Here is a 26,757-nt window from a genome sequence, read left to right as displayed (position 1 = left end):
AACCACAGGACAAGGTCAAGCTGTGTGGTCGAAGTCAATTCATTAGTAACATTTCCGTACCCAGTAAACTGTTATAAGTCTAGCACTTAAAAGCAAGGAGAGTTACCGCACACATCTGAGATGCTCAGAATTGAAAGAAGTAAGGTGCTATCTCTATCTTGGGATATGACCCAGAATTCCCGGAGAGGTGTTATAAATTTCAAGGAGCATGGTCAGTTGCTCAAAGAGGCAGAGGTCCAATATTTCCGGTTAACAATGGAAAAGGGAGTTCAGGAAAACTTTCTTTGTTAGTGTGTTTGTAGAAGTTGAGGTTCTAGAAAATACGTAAGAATCATCATGCTTCTAGAATTTGCCTTTGCCCCACATAATCTTTGATACAAATCTTCAAAATACACAGAGAGTGAATTATTAACACTCCCCACTTCTCTCTAGTGCCTCTTCTTGAGCGGTAATTATTGTGTATCTCCTAAAAGTCACACTTTAAAAATACCTATATCAGTATTTATTTTATTTTGTCTCTCTGCTCAAGAATGAAGTCTTTTTTTTTTCTTCCATAGCATTCATTAATGCAGATTTCCTGAACATTCCTGTGGACACAGGTTCCCTTGAGACTCATATAAATTCTCCCCAAGCAAATGTGCTGTGCAAACTTATACAAACGTACACAAACACACACACACACAGACACTCATATAAACACATCATGGGGGACATGGATAACACCATGTTAGGAATTCCTGCTCTGTTGATTTGGTGCTTTTCCGGGCTTGGGTCAAATTATTAAGAGCAACTCTGGTTTGTTCTGCCATTGTACAGCAGACACTTTCAGAATATCTGCTGTGCCAGATTTCACAGTATATGACAAGGATACAAGTTTGCTGTATTTCTTTCCTTCCTGTCTCTTGAGAATGTCTAGGATGGATCTATATTTCTTTCATCACTATCCAAAATAACCCCTGTTGGTAAGTCATTAGACATTCCACATAAATTACCATAGCATTTTAACGGAAGCAAAGGGTTTGAATTTGATTCTGAGCAAATTTCTTCCCACACGAGTTTTAAACGACATTGAAAACCATGACAAGGTTACCTGGAAAAAACAATTCTCTTTGGAGTTTCTCTCTGGCCTGCTGTGAAAAGCATCTCTTCTTCAGCCAATCAGCTTCAAATTCACTGTAATGTTCACTTGGCCATGTGATAAGAACCTTATAACACAGAAAGCAAATATTACCTATATGTACATTATGCTTCTATATATCCAGTTCTCCACTATTACCCTGTTTCCGAATGCCATTTAAGACAATCAGGGAATCAACCCCCCCCCTTCCTTTTGCCCATGTATGCACAGGCTTAGAATAAGCTTTTGAAAAAATAGGATCACTGAAAGCCACTGGAATCTATTGTACCTGAGTTCTGAGGCCCCTTAAATGTCACACAAGTAATAAAACCTAGCTAGACCTGACATTCTTGTTCTGTATTCTCTAAACCTGTGATTTCCAGACTTTCTGCCATGATATGAAGTTAGAGTATCAGAGATAGTAATGATATGACCAGGCAGGTAATAATAATAGCACAAAATAACACCACATTGCTGTATAATGAGCACTACATACATAACTCATTAGTCCTCATGCAACTCTAGGGAGAAGGCATTCCTATCATTGACATTATTTTAGGTGGGGAATGTAAGAATAAATACGATTTCTATGGCCACCCAGCTAGCATGCAGGGACCCCTGGGAGTAAAGTGCTCAAGTGGAGATGAAGACAAGAGTGGGAGGAAGGTGACTTGGCTGGTCACCTTTGCTTCCTCTGGTAGCTATCCTAGTATTTGGAAGAGAGAAGCATAGGGTGGTGGCCACATCTAGTTTGTGGCTTTGAGAGCTATGCTTTTGGGGATTCTAGAACAAGCCTTGTACATCTAGTCACTAATTTTGAGTGCTTACCATAATACTAGGCACTATGCTAAACATTTTATCTACATTATCTCATTGAACCCTCACATTATCTCTCTGAGCAAAGTCTGTTAGTATCCCTGTTTCACAGATGAGTTAACTGAGGCCCAGAAGCATTCTTTTTATTATAGAAATAGTTTGTTTGTATCTTCAAGGCTGTCAGTCACTAAAGGAATAATGAGCCACATTAGATTTTACCAACAATAGTCGTAGTAATAAAAATAGTAATAATAATAATAGAATCTTTCAGTTACTGAACAGGCTTACTTTGCACCCAGCCCTACCCAAACCGTATGATCCAATAATAATTCATTATTTACATTATTGGAGACCAACCCCTTTATTTATCTTGGAAAGAAAGAGAGAAATGATAATTTAGAGATAATTACCCTTTTTCTGTCAAAAGACAAGTCTTTAATACCAATGTTCACATCAAGAGATTCCACGAGAAATTTCCGTGCTTTTGCAGAATCCAGGTAGCAGTGGGGGCACTGGCAGTTGTCCCTCAGCCATACGGCAGGGTAGAAGGACTCTGTGCCATCCTGCCAGAGAATCTGCATCAGATGAGCCCCATCCAGCACCTCTGCCTTCTGGATGGCACAGTGCATGTTTCTGGTCCTCGCAGGTAAATCCCGTCAGCTACCTGCTATGGCAAATCAGTGTTAACAAGGCATCACAGGCAGATTGGGTCTGAACTTGACCTCTAAGAGTGTAAACAATTCAAGTAGACCCTGGCTTGGGCTATTTGCTCATCTGCCAGAGTTTGAGGTTTGACTTAGCAGTTGCTGGGACCTTTGTCCTGGTGAGAGTATTTCATATGTGGTAAATAGAAACACATTGACTAAAAGTCAATAAGATGAACATGCTGAGTCAGGGTCCAAAGAATTCCTTGTTTTTCTCACAGTCATTTTAAAGAATAAATTCAGAATCAATGACGTGCACTTTTAAGTTCTGTTTGTTTAAAAGCTCTGGAATTTTTGTGAGGGAGAAAAATGCTCCATAGACTGAAAGCACAGCAATCATACTTGTACTATTTTAACTGATGCCTAATTGTACAAGCTATTAAAAAAAGTAATTTATTGATTTTTAGAGAGAAAGGAAGAAAGAGAAATATCATTGTGAGAGCACAACATCTATTGACTGTCTCCTATATGCCTCCCAACTGGGGATGGAGTCTATAACCCGGGCATGTGCCCTGACTGGGAATTGAACTGGCAACCCTTTGGTGCCCGAGAGGATGCCCAACCAACTGAGCCACACAGGCCAGAGCTGCACATGCCTTTTGAAAAAAAATTCTGTGACACAAAATTACTAAGCTTGATCTAGTAAGGAGAATATTATTCAATTTTAGATTTTACTTGAAGAGGTACTGTAATCCAATACATTGTACTATGTCTATTCTATCATTAATTTTCTTTAACTTTTATAGTGCATTTTCTTAATGTGATATAGAGTTCCTGGACTCTGCAAAGAATGTGTTTGGTTTGTTTGCTGAAGATTTTCTGTTTGAATAGAGTGCACCTTGAGATTTTGGTTAGTTTACTCTAATCCTTTCATGAGTACTTTCATGGCTTTCCTTGGGAATGCAACACTTCTTTTTATTAAGAAATCCACCAAATTTAAGAAGATGCAGTATTGGCAGGAAAGGGAGTCAAGTGAGAGAGAGGCATGTGCTGTGAACTGAGCACCTCAGTGTTGATTCTGATTCCAATCATGGCTATCAATTTGACCTTCAGAAATCATATCAATGTTTTTAATCTCACTTTCTTCATATGTCATTCTCCAGGAATCTAAACTTAGGTGAAAGACATAGATTTTATACTGAAGAAGTAGAACTTCTTAATTTCTTTCACATTATAAATAAGTCATCATGAATAGAAGGGGACATGTGACAACAGAAACAAAGCTTCATTGTCTTGGGAGGAAGGGGAGGCAGACACACACACAGAGTGACTGCTTAACAAGTATCTTCTTTGTACCAGGCACAGCAACTTCAATGGAGGGTTTAATGACAAGCAAGACAGAATTAGCTCTCCATCTTTCTCAAAGTCATAGATGAAAAACTTGATACATCATTAAAAGAACTTAAAAAAATACTTCCCACAACATTAAAATAAAACAACTTTTAGGTGATTGTTTTATATTTATTTCTGTAGCTTGGGTAATGTAGTCAGATTATTAAGGAGGACCAAGACAAAAAAAAAGCGGGGGAGGGCCCTCTTTTTTCATTTAGCCAAATCCCTCTAAAGTTATCTAATGATGAAAAGAAAAATAAAATTTACTGGGATTCATGCTTATTTCCATTTGGGAACTCCCATCTATTTTCTCTTAATCATTTATTTAGCAACAGGAGAGCACTGTTACCTAAAAAAATCATTAAAAATCTAATTTAGTTCAAACCTGAGTGACTATTTATCTCGGATTGAAAAAGAGGCCTTTGGGAAGTTCCAATGTCAGTTTCTCTGTGGAAGGAGTAGGGAATTTAGTTTTCCTGGTAGAAGGGGCAGCGGGCAAGTTTTCTCATAAGAATGGTTTCCAAGGACAGTGGTGTCTGGCATAGTGTAACCAGCCCATTAAGTCTCACATGATCCACATGAACAAAATGGAAAAGTGTAGTAAATTTTATCTAAGTCAGGAGTTGGCAATAATTTTTGTAAAAGGGCAGATAGTACATGTTTCAGGCTTGTAGGCTACATACAGTCCCTGTTGCATATTCTTGTTTTATTTTTTCAAATACTATAAGAATATAAAAGCTATCCTTTCCTCATGGACTATAGAAAAATAGGCTTAGGCCATATCTGGTGGAAGGTTGTCTGTCTTTGGTCAAGTTACCTAAGTCATGCTTTCACTACAGTGGAATAGAATCACACTTAACTACAGAAAATAGTTCTCCTTTTCTTCCTCATATATCAGGTTAAACCTATTCAAATATAACTAATTGTATTTGTGCCTGTTGCACTAGAGGGTACAAAGATCATCACGAAGTTCTAGACCTCGGGGAAAAGAAAGATAATTATGAAAGTCAATAAAAAAATAAGTCTGGGCGCAAATGGCATTTATACTAGTACGTAGTTGTCTGAGAGGTTCCAGGACACCTCCTTAGGGAAAATGGCAATTTGAGTAAGCCGAAAAGGCTTTGTGATCAATGTTGCTGAATGCATGTGGATTGCATCTTTTTTTTCTTTTTTTCTCCCTCATTCTTTTTTTTTTTTTTAATTCTCACCTGAGGATATTTTTCTATTGATTTTTTTTAGAGAGAGTGGAAGAAAGAGGGAAAGGCAGAGAGAAATATTGATGTGAGAGAAACACATCCATTGGTTGCCTTCTGCACAAACCCTAACCAGGGTTGGGGCCAGAGAGAAGCCTGCAATCGAGATACACGCCCTTAACCGGAATCGAACCTGGGACCCTTCAGTCCACAGGCTGATGCTCTATCCACTGAGCCAAACCAGCAAGGGCTTTTCCTCTCTTATTCTTTAGCACAAGCATGTGACTAGTAATTTGCTATATTTCCCTTTTCTTTGTAGCCTAGTTTAGTGTGTGATATGATACTGGCCAATTTATATCTGAAAGTGGCTGAATTTAGAACAATTTTAAAATAAGCAGACTTAGCTGCCACTTGATGTTTCCCCTTCTTCCTGCCTGGAATATTGAGGTGGTGTTGGCAATGGAGCAGTCATTTTTCAAACATGAGGCAAGAAGCAGAAGATTAAAATTTATAAGTAGTCTGGGCTCCCCATGGTTCTGTGAATTCATATGCCCAGTATTGGACAGTCGTGTCTGAACTTGTTTTTACATAAGAAAAAAATAAACTCCTATTGGGTGTAAACCACCATCTGCCAGCTTTTCTGGTTATAGATAGACTGGATCACAAGCAGAAACATTTGTGAAAGGTCATTCTAAGGAGAGGGGGCAGAATTAGCCAAGGAACTAAGATTTTCTGAATTTGAACAACAGAAAATACTTGGTTTAGCTGGAGCCAAAGGCTATGAGAGACAATAAGGGGCACCCAGTAGTTTGGCCTTTATAACAATAAATGGAACATTTAAAATATTTCTTCCAAGTGGGAGACTGACAAGGGAGATGATACTGAGTATAGTGTATTGGAAGCAGGTCAAAATACTAGAATTAGATAAATTGTTTGGAGTTTTATAGTGATGAGGTTAAGAATAAATGAGATGCTGGGAGTGGACATGTAGAGGAAAATCTGGGAGGAGAGGTGTGAGCCATGTTGCAAAGTTGAAAGTGTTCCTCAGTGTTTGTCCTCTTTAATTTCTCTTTGGCCCTTCTATTAAAAACTGTTTTATGAAAGAGAATGACTTTGCTTTCTGATTCTATAAGAAAACAATTCTTTGGTGAGCTTGCTGAAAAGGAGCAATCACAATAATCTATTAGCGGTGATCAAGAAATGCAATGCAGAAGACAATTGTTCACACGGACAGCCATGTAAAAACACAGATGTGTTACCAGGCATGTGGTTATACCAAGATTTCTTCTGGTACGAGGCTATGCTTTTTCAGGGAGTGGAAAACAGACAAAGGGGAGATTCTGGTTTCCCAGTAAATAAATATCCACAGGCATGATGGAGAGCCCAGAGGCCAAATAGCAGCAAGAAAAATTATTTACATATATCCTATTTTGTTTATCTGAGTGTTCTTTTGGTACTTAACCTATTTATAAACTGATGGATTAAACACTTGCTAAGATTACTTGCCAAGAACCAAAGGCAAAAACATAAACTTGAAATATCAGCACATGAGGGAAAACTTTACACCAAGAGAGGAGTAAAGTACAGCGTAGGGAATGTAGCCAATAATATTGTAATAACTATGTATGGTGCCGGGTGGGTATTTAAAACATTGAGGGGACCACTCTGCAAAGCATCTGCTTGTCTAATCACTATGCAGCACACTTGAAATGAATATAAAATAATATTGAATGTAAACTGTAATTGAAAATAAAATCTTAAAAAATCCATTTACATATTGGTCCTGGCCTCTTAGTCCAGTTATTGTAGACTATAATTATGCCCCTTTCATCCTCTCTCTTCTCTAAATCCACTCAGTTTTTCAGATGATTTTTCATAAGATGTGATATTTAGAATCTTCACCTTTCCAGTCTATGAGTGTTTTTCAAAAATGGTTTACAAGATACCACAGATGAAATATTTATAGTACAGAAAGATATGAAACCTAGTACTTTCTATGCAGGAAAGTACTAGAAGTGTTTTTGATTCTTTATATTTATTTATTTATTTATTTATTTATTTATTTATTTTACCTTGTGAGTTTTAAAGAGTAGTGGCAACTGCTTATGGGCAAGTCATTTGGTTCTAAAATAAGAATATTTGTTTTAATTATATTGATATTAAGGTTATAATAATAGCAACAGTAGAAGCTTACTTTATTGAATGCCTTTTCATGCCACTCACTGCTCTAAGTGCTTCATGTATATTAACTCATGGGATCTTCATTACAATCCAATGAGAAATCTACTATTACCCAAATAAGCAGCAAATAAAGAGGTTAAGGGATATTAGCATATAGATAATAGCAAAAACCATCTTAAGCTCTTCAAGGGACTAAGACCATTAAAAAAAAATTTTTACTCATTTATTTTTATCATCCAAGTTCCATGTGTGCTGATCTATATTCTAGATTCAACTAATTTCCAGTACTGTGGTCATTAATGGGATTGAAAATGATTTGGTTGGAAAGGATTTTTATAAAACCTAAAATCAGATACATTGATTCTTAATGGACACATTATTTGAAGGGTACATTTTTCACCACAGTAAACGTTGTTCCTATGCTTAACGATGGCACTGTGCCCATGTCCTAGTTAATGTTGAAGTGATCACACCTACAGACATCTGCATCAACAAATACTCATTATAACCCAAACTTCTACTTCAAGCTTTCTGTCTCTCTATTTCCTCCTCTTTTATTTTTTTTCTCCTCTTCCTACCTAGCATGTTTGAACTGGAGAGGAAAAAGCACTTTTTCCAGATATTAAGGGAACCTGAGGCTCTTTCCCCCAATCCACTTGACCAGTACATATCCTTAGGAGGGTATTTTGAGAGAGGTTGCACCATCTGTCCTTGGCTGATGGGAGCTTGCCTGAGGCACATGAGAGTGTGGAAGAACTGGAAAGACATGGGTGTTGCTGAAGTTAATTGTTTGAGTGACTAGGAAGGAGTTGGCGGGTCCTTTCTACTCTTGACAATCCCTTTCTCAGCTGTAGGACAGATGTGCATCGCAATCCAAACCAAAGCACGGAGGAACGAATGGGAAACAATTTCCCTCTTTAATGTTCTTTGGCTTATATAAAGGTCTGTTGGGGCAAATGTGAAGAACATTAAAAAAGAAAAAAGTCAAGGATCATCAGTATTTGAAAGCAAATTATGAAAATTTATAAGCTGTATATGCGTATAATTTTTAAAAATCTATTTTTCAATTTTTTCCACTTGACTTATTAAAAGCGAGCCCATGGACATTTAGATATTTGATAAACTATTGTGTTTCTTTGGAGGAAAGAAATAGAAAAAAGTAGATAACTCATATGTGTGTGTGTGTGTGTATCTATAAATAATGTATTTCTACTTACTCTACGATTGTAATTTAATTTATGAAATATCACATTAGTTTTGGGAGGAAGAAGTAATTTTTCTCAGCCCAAGAATCCGAGCTTGGATTGGTGGAGATTCCTATCTGATATGATAGCGTTCTTTTAATTTCATACTATTACTTGGTGTGTGTGTGTGTGTGTTTGTTTGTTCCCCACTCCCTTACCCTATTTTTCCCCTTCAGAGTATGGAAGTGTGTATTTGGCACAACCAAGTTTGTTTTAGAGATTATCTTGCTGCAGCTATGGGTGTGGTTTCTGTCTTTTTATCTTTTTAAAAATTTGATGAATTCACATTTTGCCAGCTGGTTTCTCCAGCGCTTTTTGGAAAGTGAAGAAAGTGGCTCTGAAAATTATTTTATGCATTGAAATTAAAAATGAAATAAAAGATAAACTTAGAACTAGAACTCTTGAACTGGAGAGAAACAACCTGGGATATCACTGGGTTCGGTGCAAGGCAAAGGAAGCTCAGAGATGTTGGGTGTGACTTGTCCTAGCCACACTGCTGGTAGGTGGAAGAGGGTGTCCCAAAACAGGTTGGCCAACCCATTGTGCACAAATAAATTGAATATTTTCTAATTCTAATTTCTAATGTCTCAAATGCAAATTATAACTAATTTGAATCATAGGTTTCAGGCGGGATTCTCAGGAAGTTGATGCAGAAACTTCATAGTAACTATACATAAAATTAAAATTGAAGGAGACTAATAATATACACTTGAGAAAGCTGATTCATCTACTAGATTACTCATCACCCCAAATAAAAACTAATTATTTCTTGACTGTTTTTTAATTGGAAGAGAAGTAGAGTGAACTCATGTTACGAAATATCAGTTAAAATTCATCTTCTCTTCCTTGGGTAAGTCATCAGACCTGCTTTTGTACTAGCACGATCCCGTGTATTTGACCTCCTGCTCCAGGTGGTAGGATCAGAAAATGATCAAAATGCAAAAACCATGCATATTGTAGGAGTGTATGTGTATGAGGTGTATATATAAAACCATTTATCCAGCACTCACTATGTCTGGCCACTCTGATAGTGCTTTCTATGGGTTAACCTTATTTAATCTTCCTGACAGTCCTATGAGATCAGTACCATCACTTCCATTTTATAGATAATCTCTTTTATTTTATTTATTTATTTATTTATTTATTTATTTTAAATATATTTTATTGATTTTCTTACAGAGAGGAAGGGAGAGAGATAGAGAGCTAGAAGCATCGATGAGAGAAAAACATCGACCAGCTGCCTCTTGCACACCCCGTACCGGGGATGTGCCCGCAACCAATGTACATGCCCTTGGCCGGAATCGAACCTGGGACCTTTCAGTCCGCAGACCGACGTTCTACCGCTGAGCCAAACTGGTTTCAGCATATAATCTCTTTTAAAAACATGTTTTTATTGATTTCAAAGAGGAAGGGAGAGGGAGGGAGAGATTGAAACATCAATAATGAGAAGAAATCACTGATGAGCTATCCCTTGCACCTCCCACACTGGGGATTGAGCCTGCAATCTGGGCATATGCCCTGATCAGGAATCGAATAGTGACCTCCTAGTTCATAGGTCAACCCTCAACCACTGAGCCATGCCAGTGGGCTATACACCAATCTTGAGTGTGGATAGGTGAAGTAGCTGACTTGAAAGCAGAGGAAATAGGAATTTTTGACCACTGCCTAGAACTACATCATGGAGAACCTATGGCTGAATAATTTTCCAGGCAATAAATTCAATTCACCAAAAATGTACTGTAAAATAGTAGCTAAAATCTCAAGACTATTGGTTGTTAGTTGACCTCAGCATGCTACATTTCATCCTTGGAGGGAGAAGACCAAAAGTTGTTTTCTAGACATTACACCATAAAGGCTTAAAAATATTGGTCTTCCTTTATATTTCAACTTTTAATCATAAAACTCAATTAACTTCCACTTGGTAAGGTTGAGGTTGACCGGATTTTATTAGCAGTGTCTGAACTTTAATGTATTGTAATTTGAATATATACACGCTCTAATAATTATACTTGCTACATAAGGCCCTTCAACTTATATATTATTTTATTTTTTAAGCTTGACTTAATAAGTGGTTGAGTTACTTAATAATTTATAAACATATGTTCAGCTGAATAACAAATTCTATAAAGCCATTTGAAAAACCAGTTCATTATCTTGACCAGGCTCACGATTCTGCTTGCTATTTTGTTTAAAGTCTCAAATTGTACGCGCTCGCTTGTTCCTAAATCTCAAAAGGGAAAACTTTAGCTCTGCTCTGATGGAATTGCCACAGGCAGATTGGAACTCCAGGGATTAAGGTGTCCCTTTACTGATGTAATGCAGCTTATTGATGCTAGACGTAAGAAGATTTCTAAAGCTCTGAACCAGAACATATATTCATTATGGGAAATTTCATATTTCAATAAACTCGATGCAAAATACCTGTCGTAGCTCTTCTCGAGCTACATTTAGGGAGCAAAAACAGTTGAAAGGGTGCACCATATCCTTCCTAAAGACACTTGGTACATCTCGCTTTTGGGGCTTAACAAGGGCAGGGGTTTAATATGCAGTCACCTTTCTTTGGGTTGGGTTGTGAATTATTCAATGAGGAACATTCCCAACCGGAACGCCCCTCCCCCATGCCCTACCACCCAGCCTGCTTTATAGACAATCTTCTCTCTGTCCCCTCTGTTCGCTTTCTGGATCAACTTAGGGATTGCAAACTAACTTGACTGCTAGACTAAGCCAAACATAATTAGGAAAGAGAAGCTGCCAAGAAGTAATCAGATCCACTGCATTCCAAAATCAAGTCTATTCCAAATGCCTGTTGGACCATCTCCGTTGCACCCCACGTGGCCATGAGATCCATGCGCCTGGATTTCCTATCGGATGCTCCCCCCCCCCCACCTCCAACGCGTAGACCTGAATCCACAAGACTCTTCAAAGATGGGAAAGCTCCGCTCCGTCATACCTGTTCTCAGATGTGCTCTAGACGCCAAACCTCGCAAAATATAGCAACGGAAGAAAATGTCTCCTAGATGTTCTTTGAGAAGAGAGCCTCCTGGTGCCTGTCACCTCCGGGTTGATCTGCCCCCAGTTTCCGATGACTGATGTAGGGCTAGTTCTTGGGAACCTTTCTCTCTGCTCTTGGCAGCTCCACCGCAGCCCTGCCCCCACACACAGCTAAGGCTTGCAAATGAGGAGCGATGTCACAATCTGAAGGTGTAGCAACTCCTGAGAGGAGCTTGGAAATTTTAAAGAAAAAGAAAAGAAAAAAAAAAAAAAAAAGAGCTTTTCTGGCCTAAAGTGAAAGCAATTAGAAAGAAAAAAAAAAAAAATACTTGCACTACCACAAGTGCCTAAAACCACAAAGCCCCAGGATTCAATGAAAAGCATTACCTTTCCTAACAGAAGGAGGCGCAGGTCTCACCTGTCTTGTCTCCTGTCCCAGCACCAGCAGCAGCGACAGCAGCAAGTGAAGGAGCTGTCACTCCTGTCCCACCTGTTCACAGTGACAGCTCTCTTGTTGCAAAACTCCCTTGGAGAAAAGGCATTGAGATGCACATTTAACAGGGAGGAGCTAGCAGCTCTCACCTGAGCAAGAGGTGAGGTGGTATCTACCCAGCCACCATGGAATATTCCATATGATCCCCTTTAGAGGGAGCTTGATCAGTTGTCCGGGGCTGGTACACGGCGGGAACGGGTCCCCCTGAGCCCTATGCCCTGCTTTCTCCGCTGCTTTGGCTGGAATGAACAGTAGCTGCCAGAGAGGGCTTTTCTGAAGGCACCTGGTTGCCCAGTGACTTGATTCACAACACACAGCCCTTAGGGCAACAAAAGGGAAAGGGCAGGATGGGCAGAGAGCCAGGGACCCAGAGCCTGGCTGCTGGGCACTCAGATGGGAAGTGCCCAAGGTAGGGGGAGGGCTGGCGGACAAGGCTAAAGTCCTAGTTCCTAACAGGGTCCAGATTCCATTAACAGGAAGTCAGCAGGTGGCAACAAATACCCAGGAAAGAGGGGCCTGAGCCCTCTGCCTTCCCTTCACCACCACCAGAAGCAGTGTCAGCCTGCTACTTGTTGCTTCTTGCCTGAGGGGTATTCACAGATGGGAGACTCAGGAACAAAAGAGCTAGACATAGAGAAGCCCAACTCTCCACAGCCTCCTTCATGGTTGGCTGCCCAGGATGACCCCCCCTTCCAGGGCTGCAGCATCCCCTCCTCCCTCCATGATGCCCTGACAACTCCTTTCACAGCAATGTTTAAAGTGTGTCTCTTCCTGCAGTCCCTCCTCCATCTCCTCCTTCCTTCCCCCAAGCCCCGGTCAAGTTACTGACACTCAGTGCCAGTGATAATAACAGCAGGTTTTGTTTCCCACACAGGGCAGGACAGTGTGTGGATTTGGGATGCTTTTGTAAACACCCCCAGCCATTGAAACCCATGCATGCCATTGGGTTTCATTTTTTTTTTTTTTTAAGGCATGCCAGTAGCAATCAGTTAATTATATTCTAAAAATTTCTGAGGATATAATAAAAATACACTCAACTATTTTTATTTCACACCTGGTGATTGGTAACAATTACTGGAATACATTCGGTAAATTCTGTTTAAGCTTTAAAAATGTTGCTGATAAAAAGGCGTTGCATGTACAGGGTTTCTAAAAGATGAGTATAACAACAAAAAAACCTGTTAATAGTTAAAGTTTAAAAACCTGCACATATTGCCCTAGCTGGTTTTGCCTTTGCTGGGCCTGTGGGCTGAAGTGTCCTGGGTTTGATTCTGGCCAAAGGCATGTATTACTGTTGCAGGTTCAATCCCCAGCAATGGTCGGCATGTGTCAAAAACAACCAATCGGATATGCCCCTTTCATTTCAAGGTTTCTTTCTCTCTTTGTCTCTCTCCGCCTTCCCTTCCACTCTCTCTAAAAATCAATGAAAAAATACCTTTGAGTGAAGATTAACAACAAAACCCACCACATTGAAAACAAATAACAGAACAAACAACTCCTAACCTTGAGTGCGAGAAGCCCCTTTAAATTTTTTTTTTTTTAAAGGAGCATTTCCCTGAGGGTTCTCTCTCCCCTGTGCTAACTCTTCCGTCTCCAGCTTGCTTTCACATATGGCTTCTCAGTCTAATAACCTGGAAGTCACAAACACTATTAACTCTGAGATCCAGATGGAGAAAATGAGACCATAGAGGTTCATGAACTACAAAAGGTGACAAAGTGCATTGGTACCAGAGCAAGAAATATTCAAACTTGCCCAGGTGTTCTTTTTTTTTTTTTTTTTTTTGATTTAAGAAAATTTTGTTCTTAAAATTAATTCCATGTGAAGGTCAGCTAATTGAACTTCACTGTAGCCAAAGCATTAGACATTAGAAACACAGTGTTCATTTTAAACTGAAATATAACAATCAGTGTTATATTGACAAATTGACAATCAGTGTTCATTTTAAACAGAAATATAACAATGCCCTCATTACCAGGGAGCACCGATGAATGATGAATGAAAGATGCTCTGGATTGCTTGAAAGACTTCTTCAGTAATGTCCGAAAAGCAAGATTTTATGACATTGAGCAGGATCTTACTCAGAGATTTTATTATTATTATTATTATTATTATTATTATTATTATTATTATTTAATTACTAGAAGACCAGTGCATGAAATTCGTGCACGGGGTAGGAGATGTCCCTCAATCCGGGACCCCTCAAGGGATGTTTGACTGCTGGTGTAGGCCTGATCCTGCAGGACTGCTGGCTCCTAACTGCTTGCCTGCCTGCCTGAGCACCCACCCCTAACCACTTGCCTACCTGCCTGATCACCCTTAACCCCTCTGCCTGTCTGCCTGATTGGCCCTAACCCCTCTGCCTGCCTGCCTGCCTCATTGCCCCTAACTGCTTGCCTGCCTGCCTGCCTGCCTGCCTGCCTGCCTGATTTCTCCTAACAGTCTCTGCCTCGGCCCCCTGCCATGGCAGCTTCATCTAGAATGACATCGGAAAAATCGTTCGGCTGTTTGGTCTAATTAGCATGTTATGCTTTTATTATTATAGCTATGACATACAATATTTTATTAGTTTCATGTATACAACTTAGTGGTCAAATATTTATATACCTCACAAAGTGATCACTATCATAATTCAAGTAACTTTCAGTCACCACACAGTTATGATTTTATTGACTATGTTTCCTATGATGTACATTACTGATTTTATGACTGGAAGTTTGTACCTCTTAATCACCTTCACCTATTTTGCTTACCCCTCCTGACCCCCTTGCCATTAGCAATAGCAACCATTAATTTGTTGTCTGTATCTATGAGTTTATTTCTGTTTTGTTTTGTTTTTCATTTTTTTTAGATTCCACATGTAACTTAAATCATACAATATTTGTCCTTCTCTATCTAACTTATTTTACTGAGCTGTGTACCCTCCAGGTCTGTCCATCAATCAGAAATTTGATGGCAGGTGGTGTTTCTTGAGGATGAAGCCATTGGAGTCTGGTGACTCCAGTGGCAGCAGACTTGTATTATTTTCAGCATATGCTGGTGCTCAGGGGATTGTCCTGGGAACAACAAGATATTATAGCGGGCAGGACTAATTAGCTTCAGCAAAATCTAGAACCTATAGAAAGATTCTACAGCCACACCATTTCCTATTTTGATAGGAAAAACAGGATTTGCCAGGGATATTTCTCATACAAACAGCTGATAGCAGCATTTTTAAAATTAAATTTTGGTAATTGTTTAAAAATTTTACAAACAGCTGATAGCAGCATTTTTAAAATTAAATTTTGGTAATTGTTTAAAAATTTTATATCATGTAAGAACAAAAATGTGTTTTAATGATACTAAAGACAATTATATATATTCTTATATTTCTATAAAAAGAAGAAAACCAAAATGGCCTCTAATCCCACAGCCCTCATATTATTAAGAAAATTATAGAAAGATATGAAATGACATGTACTTCTCTTTTATCCCTCCTTCAAATTTTTTTTCCCAAAGGTAATTACTGTTAATAATTTTTTGGCCTGTACTGAAGTATTTACCATGTTTCCCTGAAAATAAGACATCCTCCGAAAATAAGACCTAGAGCATGGAAAGATAAGACATCCCCTGAAAATAAGACCTACTGCAACTTTGGGAGAAAAAATTAATATAAGACACTGTCTTATTTTCGGGGAAACAGGGTACTATGCATATGTACAATGCAGTGGTATGCTGGTAGACCCTGAACAATCTGCTCTCTGTGCCCATGTGTTTTTAATTCCCAAGTAATAACGAAAGTGCTTTTCTTACCCAGGATGACAGGACCCATGAGCAAGGAGGGAGCTCAGTCCAGAATTTGCAAAAGGATTCGGCAGGGTATGCACTGAGTAGGAACCTGTCTTGAGTCTTTCCAATAACAAAAACTATTATGGTAAATAATTATTAGCACTCATTTTGCTAACTCAAATCAATAGCTAAGTTCTGAAGTTTTAGTCATTCAGTCTCTAAGAACTTAGTAATTTTTGAGTAAATAATAAGCTGTCAATAAATGGTAATTTTTCATGTTATTTTTCTTAGGCTGAAAAGAAGGGTGGTGATGAACCAATTTAATCTTGAAAATAATTTATCTTAGCTATTTAAATATTTAATATTTAAACGGTTATACCTTCTTGTAGTAGAACATTCCCTCCATGAAAGCTTCGGGCCTTCCATATTTAGCCCCATTCTTACAACAGGAAATGGAGGCCTTGACCCTGCTACTATGTTTTAGGGGGCTCTATTCTGGCCCTCTTCCGTTTGTGCCACTCTCCACAGTGATATATCTATGTCTGCACCATCCCCCAACTCTAGATAATGCTCTGCCAGCCAGACCCTGACATTTCTGACTTTCAAAGACTTGTGTCTATTTCCAGGGCCTATGAGCTTTCCCTTCCCTTCCTCTAGGTTGCTCTGCCCTGCTGGTCTGTACACACTCATCCCAGGATGTAGTCTGGGACAGCTATCTATCTGTGTGCTGTATGGATAGATGTCGCTTAGATGCATGGTCTGGAGTGCCCAGATGATCTCCCTCCCACTGCAGGATGAAACTTGAAATGCGACGTCAAAGTGGAGATAGTTGTGGGCCATAGGCTGCAGGGTGGGGCCTAGAGTCTAGGGACTGGTTCTCCCTTCCCTACCAAATTTTAATGTGGAACAACAAGGAATATGGCAATTCTAAATTCAAGTTTAGTTTCTAGGCTATGAAGGTATTTTTTTTTAAGGTTAGGTTATATGGTACATTTAATTCAACAGGTTGTTACAAGCAGTGGTGTGTTGTTGGTAGCTGTTTAATAAGAGGCTCTCTGAAAAAACAAAAAACTTGATTGCAGTGTTTGCCATTGTGATGGTGTAAATGATCCTGCCATGGCCAGTTTCAAGCTACCAATGCAACATCATTGAATGTGAATTTAGGAAAGGTGCATATAGTTAGCTCTCCTGAGCTGATAACAGCTGGACCTGGCATACTCCTGTTTATAATTTTAAATACAGGCATGCACCACTTAACAACTGGGGTATGTCCTGAGAAATTATTGTTAGGCGGTTGTGGGAGCATCATAGAGTGCCCTTACACAAATCTAGATGATATAGCCCACTGCACACCTAGGCTACATGGTGTAGCATATTGCTCTTATGCTGCAAGACTATAAGGCATGTTATTGTACAAAACAACATGGAATTAAATAAAGTACAAGAGAAAATGATGCAATCAAGGACAGTAAACAGGAGATGTATGAAGCTACTGCCAACATAACTGGCATAGTTTTACAGCAATTTTTAAAAAATAAGTAGAAATAGTATATTCTAAAAATAAAATAAAGTAAGTATATAAACCAGTACCACAGTCATTTATTATCATTATCAAGTATATACTGTTCACAATAGGTGCTATACTCTTATATGATAAGTGCAGTAAGTTTGTTTACACCAGCATCACCATTGCATTATGAGTAATACATTGCATTATGACATTAGGACAGCTTTGATGTCACTATGTGAAATAGAAATTTTTCATTTCCATTATTATTTTATGGGAGCACTGAAGTATGTACAGTCCATCATTGACTGAAACATTGTTAAGTAGTGTGTGACTGACTATATTGAGGTATGGTATGAAAGCCTCAACTTGTACTCTCATCCTTGGACCCCCAAATGTTAACATTTCATTCTAGTGCATAGAAAATTGCTGATATATAATGGATCCTTATTAAATGCCTCTTGAATAAAAGGCCCAATTATTTGTATGACATTAGGTAATCCACTCATCTGTAAGTTAATCTGCACTTTACAGTTATTGACCAAATGATACAGTTCATGTGACAGCATCTAACACAGTTCTTGGCACCTCTTATACAATCAATAAATGTTGAAACAATAATTTCCATTTAATCAATCTTATCTCTTTTATTATCATATTTGGGGAAATTCAAGTTTTTAGTTTAAACTAATTTTAGGTGTTCATAATTTTCTGCATTTGTCTCTAGGTCAAGACACATGCCCTTAGAGTTTTTCTTGGAGAAACTTTTGTGATAAACATCTCATTTTCATACAGTTCCCAAGGGAACAGTGTTCACATAATGTTACTCATTTCAGAAATTTTGGTAAAATTCCATTTGGCTGCAAGTCTGAGCCTAGGGGAGCAAAGGCAGTATTTTATGCTCTAATTTTGTTCTCAGTTGTATTTTATATTCTGAGATAGTAGAGAGAGAAATGGTTTTGAATTAATACTTGAAATTTTATCATTCCATATGTTACCTTGAGTGAGGAATGTATTCAGTTTTTAAGATGAACCCATAAGAAATAGGAAATACAAATGATTCAACAGTGGCACCCTTCCTCTCATTTGCTTGGCTAATCTAGTAAAGCTTGATGAGTGATAATTTCTACTTGGAATAGTTTTCACTCATGAACAAAACCCATTGGTTGGTGATTGGTACACTTAGTATAAACATTATTATTTTTTTTCTTTAGTAATTCCTAAGAGAAGGTATTTTGCTTCTCATGGGAATGTTTTCTTCCTCCCAAAGTGTTGATACCATGAGCTCGATGAGACATTGTTTTCCTCCTCAATATTGCTTTAGCAGTTAGATTTTTTTTTCTTCTTTTCAGGGCCACAAATTGCTTTTAATTTCTCCTATGAGTTCCTACAAAGCAGTTGTTTGACTGAGCTCTGTTTTTATAAACTCAAAAACCTTAGGAAATAAATCTCTGGTAAACATAGTAGAGACTTTGGGAATCTTCCTTTATATTATTAAAAAAACACAGTTCTTTCTCCAAAAGATCTCCTTAAAGGAGTATCCCCTATCAGATTACTCAAGTGTTGAAAACTCATCTGAACAAGCTGCTGAATGAAAACACAGGTTCATCAAAATGGACATTAAATTAAAGGCAGTGCTTGGGAAAATCATCAGCAAATATAGATATATAACTTACAGTTTGGAAGAAACTTGTATATCTTCTGATCCAACAAACTTATTCTATAGATAGTGAATCTGGATTATTTCCAATCTAAAGGAAAACCAAATATCATCAAGGGACACTCAGATTTTCATGTCTATATTAGTGAGAATGGGCTGTGTTATGGTATATAAATAGATAACTGTCAAAGCTCAGCAGCTTAAGACAACTAAGGGGGTATTTCTCACACACATGGCATGCCAATCACGTGTAGGCAGTGGGATCTGCTCCATGAGGTTGGGGATCAAGACTGATAAAATCTCTACTACTTTGAACACCACCAGATGCTGTGAAGGGCGAAAGTAGGTCCAGTGGTCACTTGTCCTTTCAAGGAAGTAGGGAACTATAGTCCAACTATGTTATTGAAAGGGGGAAACTGCAATATTATTTTAATAGTCCCAATATCTGGAAATCCTTATGACTTCTATTGTCATTGACAATTTTCAAATGTATGAACTCATAGACACAAATAGTAAATATGAAATATACTAAGGAATAGTAAAACCTTAAAATAATATGTTTTCAGAATGTGAGTCTAGAAAATTATTACTGTAATTATCACCTGGCTGCATTGGTAAGACCCAAGCACTTGTAGGATAAACGATACTAATAAATTTAAGGAAAGGAGCAGTAGGAAGGTGAGGAAACATTGAAAAACAAGAGTTACAATAGGAAATCTGATGTCACCCCTCCTGCACCATCAAAGGATTTGGCAAAACAGATGGATGCATTAATGACTAATAGCATATATTATTCAGTAACATTCGAGACCAAAAGATAGTTCTTGCTCCCAGAGACATTTTTATGTCAAAATTTGGCCTCCACAGATTATATTTTTTTCTTAGAGGGAGACAATGGACTGCTCAGGCTAATATATTAGACATTTGAAAGCTGTATTCTTATTCTAATCCAGCAAATTAGTCTTTGCATTATATGCTTAAGTTTGGACATTGCAAGGCAGTCTCACTAAGTGTGATCAACTCTGGAGACTGACATTTTTGGGGTCTGCATGGCCAATACTTGATTCTGATAAATTCTTCCAAGAAATGCTACTGGATAAAGGCCTTCTACTCATCAGTCAGGTAACCTTGTGGCAATATCTGCACTCCTGTTTCAACCATCTCACCCTCCCAGAGACAGTTCTTGCCTTCTAACGTTGATAATAATACCTTCAAAGTGTGATGTGAAGGGTGCTAGTTAACTTCCCTCCTTAATATGGCCTATTTTCTGCCCAAAGACAGTACACTAGTGGTAGGTCTCCTATTGATTGCAAGCATCTCTTCATTAAGATTTAATCTTTTCCTGAGCTCTTTTTAAATGCAAATGTCCTTTGAGAAAAGCACTATTTTGTCACTACTATTTACTGAGCAGTTTTTATGGAGCAGATACTTTAATCAGTGTTTTATGCTTTATTTTGTTTACTCTTCACAAAACCCAGTGAGGTAGCTAAGATTATTCCCTACTTTACGAACAAGGAAACTGAAGCCCAAGTTTACTAAGCTAGTAATTGGTAAGGCTGGGATTCAAATGCAGTTCTGACTTCAAAACCCAAACTCCTATCGCTGTGTAGCAATGAAGAGACCGAACACGACTGCAATATTCATTTATTTAACAAGCATGTTTAAGAGCCTACTATGAACTCTTCAGACAACAAACAAATAAATGAGTGAGACTATTTCAATGAGTGGAAGGTTCTGTAAAAAAACACTAAGCAGCATAATAAGATGGAGAGGAATTTAAGTGAAAAGATAGTAGTCATGCTGGTTTGGGGAAAGTTAAAACAAAAACAAAAACAACAACAATTTTATGGAGAAAATGCTCAGGCTGAGCCCTGAATGATGAGACACAGCCAGTCTTTAGGAGAAGGTGGAAACCGCCCCAAGCAGAGAGAGCAGCAGGCTGGAGAGAGGATGAGGACATCCAGGGCAGGCAGAAGAGCGCTGCGGAAATGCTTGAGTGAAGGGTCAGCCTCGTGCCCTTGAGGCCCAGACAGGTCACTGCAGATGCATCTAGTGATAAGGGAGAGGATGGGAGGAGCTGATGTGAGACAGATGGGCAGGCACCAAATCATTTAAAGCAGAACATGAAAAGAGCAACGTCTGCTCTTGGATAAAAGGTACAAGAAGAAAAGTTTAGGAGTCTCAGAATACAAGCATTTTTTAAAAATATATCTCTTTCTAGGGTAAGCCATACTCCCAGTCATTCTTAACTTTAATCCCCTACCCCCAAACCTGGTAATGTGTACTACAGATTTGGTGTTAGATATGCAAACTATTGCATTCCTTCAAGCACCTTTTGAACACAAGACATGGGATTTTCTATAGCATTGACTTCAGTTAGGCCAAGCATTCATTTTTACAAAACTAGGGGCCCAGTGCACTAACTCATGCACTTTGAAAGGAACTGTGGGCTGTGAGGCTACTGTGGGCACAGGGGAGGGTCTTGGCCCATCCTTCATGCCCCTACCAGGCCCCTCCCACCATGGACCCTAGTCCACTGTCTGCTGGCATCCCCTGCTCCCACTCGCTGATGTCTCTGGCTTGGCTCACACCCACTCATTGGGCAGAGCAATTGGAGCTGGCATCAGCAGCTGGTACAAGTAGGGTCGGCGCTGTCAGCAGGAGTGAGCAACGGCTGCTGCTCTGATCGCCGCTCAGGAACAGGGGGAGGCAGAGAAGCCCTCAAAGGTGATTGGGCCGGCAATCACCACTTGCACCCACTGACAGCACCGACAGTGGGTGCTCACAGTGGCTGCCAGCCCCTCAGGAGCAGTGGGAGATGGAGAAGCCCTGAGGAACGATCAGGGCCAGCAGCTACTGCTCACACCCGCTGATGGTGCTGAGCAATCAGGGCCAGTGCCAGGTGCTGGCAGTGTGTGTGAGCATTAGCTCCAGCACTGGCAGTGGTTGTGAGCGTCCAGCAGGACTGCGGCACACAGGAGCAAAGAATGTTCAGTAACCGTTAGAGGCTTGCTCTGATGACAGCAGCTGGCACCCCGCCTTGGTCTGGTGCACCCACTCTGGTGCACCATCCAACTGCGGCTGATGCCTGCCATATTCCACGCTCTGACACCTGCCATGTTCCGAGTGTGTACCTGGTGGTTAGCGCACGTCATAGTGATCTGTTGTTCAGTTGTCTATTTGCATATTAGGGTCTATTTGCATATCAGTTGTTCTGCTGTTTGGTCTATTTGCATAAATATATATTCGTGTTTAGAATTTTACCTTTGGAAGGATGTGTAACAGAGGGATGATGGCTGAAATGAACTCCAACGGCTAGAAGTGGGATTAAATGAATGTTACCTGTGGATCTGAAGACACACACTGATAAACTGATGCTTTCCTAAGATTATCAAATAGTTCCCAAATCAAAACTGTAACATTTGTCAGAATCCTATAGGTCCACCTTGAAATTAACAGGTTTCCTCTGAGTCTCATGGTAAAAATTCATGGAAGATAGAATATGTCTTTTATTCTTTGGCTAAATTCTAGGAGATTCAATGGGACCCTAGGGAGCTTTCCTTGCTATTTTCTCTTATTTTCTTCTCTCTCTCTCTCTCTTAAAGCTGAGATATGTGACATATAACATTACATTAGTTTCAGATGTACAACACAATGATTTGATATTTGTATTTATTGTGAAACAATCACCAAAGTAAGTCCATCACCACACATTGTTACAAACTTTCTTTTTAAGGCTTACTCTCTTAGCAACTTTCAGATATTCTTGCTGTTTTCTTGTGCGTGTACCTCCTTTGTGAATCTTTGCCACAAGTTGGCTCTGAAGTTATTTCAGCAAACTAACGCATACTTCTGTTTGCTGACTTGTTTAACAAACGAAGTATTCTCCAGGCTGTTGGGACACCTCTACAAAGGACTTAAACAGATGCCTGGGCAAATAGATTTAGGATTTGATAATATGCTGTGAAAGATGAATTTAGAATGTGTCTGGAAGAAAATATATGCTACCCCGGAACCTCTTCACAAACATGGCCCAATGTGTGTGATTCATGGGCAAACCTGCCTTTGGGAATGTATATTAATGGCTTTTGCTCACTTGAAACTAGACACATTCTTTTCCTTTTTTAGGTGCATTTATGATGCTTTTTATTTGTTCTCAGTTTTATATGGTTCTATAGCATTCTTTGTTTTTCTTTCACGACCATTTTTTCCCAATTAGCTCACAAGGCTCTGACAGCATTTTTGGCAGAAAGAAGGTCAGTCCCTCCTCCCCAACTGCCTGTTTTGAGCAGTGGGTGAGGAGCCTTTCACACACCCTTTCTACAAAGCATTTGGAAAACAATGATTTGTGAGTTTATTATTTGTCTAGCCAAATCTGAATTCCTGAAAATACTCTATTTTTTTTTTTCTACTTAGGGAACTATGTCATCTTGAATATCAAAAGCCACTATTGAAGGCTTCATTCAGACATGTGTGCTTAATTTGCCAATGCAGAAGTGAATTTTAAAATGCTTTTAGATAGATAAGTTGAAGATATAAAAGCATCTCAATGGAAAAGTTGTTTTACTCCTCTAATAAATTACTTGAAAGGGTTAGGCAGGCTCATTAATGGCTTGAAACAAAAATTAATAAACACAGAGCTCTAAAGCCAAAGCCTCCTAAAAGCAATATAAACGGGAATCTGGAATTCATTTGCTTTATAGTACATTAGCATGATTCCGTTACTTTCATGAGCCCAGTCACATGTACGTATAGCATGAGATTTTTTTTGTATTTCATCCCTTTTAATTGATAAGAGAATTGTCATTACTGACTACCTTATCAATAAATGATGTTTAAAATATTTATAACTTACAGTGTTTGATATAGTATTTTCTTAAATAACATTAGTGATAAATGCCAGGTACATAGGAATTATGACACATAATGTAAATATACTAATTTATTTCTCAGTGAGATTATAAGAAATCATTAAGTGGAGATTATGGCTGCAGAATTCTGGGTAAGGAAGTTTTTTGTTTTATATTTAGAGAAGCAATTTTATCCGTGTCAGTTTCTTTTATTTTAAAATTTTACATGATCGTGAAAATTTAAACAATAGTGAACTATGTAAACATCAAAATTAAAGTTCTCTCCTTACTCCTCTGTCCACAAATTAATTTGTCTGGGAGAATCATGGTAATGGTTTGGAGAATATTTTTCAAGATTAAAAAAATATATATTTTATTGATTTTTACAGAGAGGAAGGGAAAGGGATAGAGAGTTAGAAACACTGATGAGAGAGAAACATTGATCAGCTGCCTCCTGCACACTCCTTACTAGGGATGTGCCCACAACCAGGGTACATACCCTTGACTGGAATCAAACCTGGGACCCTTCAGTCTGCAGGCTGGTGCTCTATCCATTGAATCAAACCAGTCAGGGCTTTTTCAAGATTTTTAATGTTTATATACTTACATAAAGGTATGTCTACAAGCACACCCACATACATACACACATTTACATATATATGACACATGTTTAAGTAGATACATCTATATAAGAAATGAGATATTACTACTTGCTTTTTCACTTATATTATGAAACCCTTTCCATGTGTGCATATGTAGTAACACCTTACAATTTTCAACCGCTGATACTGAAACAAGATTCTATTTTTTACTGGCTTGGTAAAACTGGGAAAGATGAAGGCCTGTTTCTAGGCTGGCATGGAGGAATGAATCCTCTTATATCCAGTAGGTGGGGATGCAAATAGTGATGATAGGTACAATATCTTTCCTAGGAATTTAGGCAGTATATGACAAAGTTTTGATAAACATGGACCAGAAAAATTTACTTCTAGTGTTTGTTTTTTTTAAAATTTAATAAATCTATTATTCAGATTATTACAATTGTTCCTCTTTTTCCCCCCATAGCTCCCCTCCACCTGGTTCCCACCCAACCTCTGCCCTTACCGCCTCCCCCCACCCCCTGTCCTCATCTATAGGTGTACAATTTTTGTCCAGTCTCTTCCCACACCTCCGACACCCCTTTCCCCCCCAAGCATTGTCAATCCACTCCCTTTCTATGCCCCTGATTCTATTATATTTATCAGTTTATTCTGACCATCAGATATTTTATTCACTTGATTTTTAGGTTAACAGCTGTTAGCCTGGCTTGTGGCTGAGTGGCGCTCCCCCTGTGGAAGCTCACTGACCACCAGGGGACAGCTCCTGTGTTGAGCATTATAGCGATTGGTTGCTCCACAGTTCAGTCTATTTGCATATTACCCTTTTATTATATAGGATTTTAATAATACTACATCAAACACTTAAGGAATCACCACTCAATATAAACTAGAATATTTCCTGAAATTTCCATTTGCCTACCCTATTATAGGATAGGTCACAGTTATCTAGCATAGCTATTGTAGATGTCAAACTACAGAAAACCCTTGCTCTTTGGTTACAGGGCTTTTCATCTGTCTGGTGAAGAATACTCAAGCTCCTCTGCCTGTGTGATTGAAGTTCAGAGTAAAATCTATATATATATATATAAAGCCAGCGACCACAAAGGCCATAACAACTGTAATGACTGGTCACTATTATACCCCATGGTGACCAGCGAACTGCCTGATCAAGAGGTGGGGCTAGCTGGCCAACCTTGGGGCCACTCCTCCCTGCCACCTGCCCCTGATCGGACTCTCCCACCCCAATCAAGAGCAGGGTGGCTGGCCAAACACCCCCCCCCCCAGCCCCATCCGGGATCAGCGTGCCCCACCATGATAGGCCTGCAGCCCCTCCTTCAGGCCAGCCTATCCCTGATCACCCCCCGACACACACACACCTCAATAGGGGCAGAGCTGGTTGGCCAACCTCCCAAAGCCCTTTCCCCCACCCAACCCCACCCCAGATCGGCCTCCCACCCCAATCAGGGGAAGGGCCACCTGGCCAACCACCCATGGCCCTTCCCCCAGGCTGCTGGACCCCAATTGGTCTCCAACCACAATCAGGGGCAGGGCCAATCACCTGCACCCCCTTTTCCCAGCTGGCCTGGTCCTGATCAGACCAGGTGGCCAACCAACCTCCTGCCATCTCCTCCTCCCAACAGGCCTAGCCCCAATCCATACCGATTTGGGCCGGGCCAGCCGGACCCCACCGTGCACGAATTCATGCACGAATTCATGCACTGGGCCTCTAGTATCAATATAACATAGCAAAACTTTTAGTCCAGACTTATTTTGCTAGTTGAGTCTTCTTGGAGAGTAGCACCAACTTCTCCCTTGCAGTAATGAGGAGGCCAGGTTCCCAATCTCACAGCTGTGTGGTAATGTGAGTGAGTGGCAGAATTTGCTATATGACCTGAGTTACATGTTGGGGCATAATAGGGGACTGGGGTCTAAGCCTCTTGGTTAACTATGTATTTTGATGGTCTTAAGTATTTGACCAAGGCTGGTTTCCATGGGACTTTGCAGCTCATTTTCTGAGAGGTAAGCCTGAAGTGGCTTGGTGTGGGAAAGTTAATCTTTACTTCTCAATCCTATTCATCTAAATTCTTTCCCACACTTGGTATTGACAAACAGTAGTAGTATCATTTTTTATTATTTTGCTGTCTAAAAGAGTATCTTATGTTGTAATTTGTATTCTTCAACTATCTGATCAAACTAAATCTTATTGTTTCACATGTGTTTTCTTTATCTGAAGTGCTTGCTCATTCCTCTGACCATTTGTTATTGCTTTATTAATACTTTCCTTATGATTTTAAAAAGTTCTTT

The 26,757-nt window shown here is 39.2% G+C and overlaps 1 protein-coding gene and 1 long non-coding RNA gene across 8 annotated transcripts in view; one reads left to right on the top strand and one right to left on the bottom strand.

The window, feature by feature from the left end:
* BBOX1 (gamma-butyrobetaine hydroxylase 1) overlaps positions 1-19,069 on the bottom strand; it is a 63,630-nt gene extending 44,561 nt beyond the window's left edge. Inside the window, exons 1-4 of one of the 7 annotated variants that reach the window (XM_084893610.1) lie at positions 19,021-19,069; positions 11,966-12,104; positions 2,344-2,597; positions 1,091-1,205 (exon numbers count right to left, since the gene is read on the bottom strand). In XM_084893610.1, the coding sequence (XP_084749736.1) occupies positions 1,091-1,205; positions 2,344-2,562 (334 nt within the window). In that variant the 5' untranslated portion in view covers positions 2,563-2,597; positions 11,966-12,104; positions 19,021-19,069. Of the gene's footprint in view, positions 1-1,090; positions 1,206-2,343; positions 2,601-11,537; positions 11,719-11,965; positions 12,383-19,020 lie in introns of those variants that run through there. The other 6 variants (XM_084893606.1, XM_084893607.1, XM_084893608.1 and 3 more) reach the window with 6 other exon arrangements.
* LOC311627276 overlaps positions 9,763-26,757 on the top strand; it is a 570,423-nt gene continuing 553,428 nt past the window's right edge. The window contains exon 1 of the long non-coding RNA XR_014795879.1: positions 9,763-9,842. This is a non-coding gene — a long non-coding RNA (uncharacterized lncRNA). The remainder of the gene's footprint in view (positions 9,843-26,757) is intronic.

The sequence above is a fragment of the Pipistrellus hanaki genome (assembly GCF_964339955.1).
Source record: "Pipistrellus hanaki genome assembly, chromosome: 9".
In the NCBI taxonomy this organism is placed as follows: domain Eukaryota; kingdom Metazoa; phylum Chordata; class Mammalia; order Chiroptera; family Vespertilionidae; genus Pipistrellus; species Pipistrellus hanaki.
Note: the sequence above shows the minus strand (reverse complement) of the source record. Positions and strands in the feature narration are given on the sequence as shown.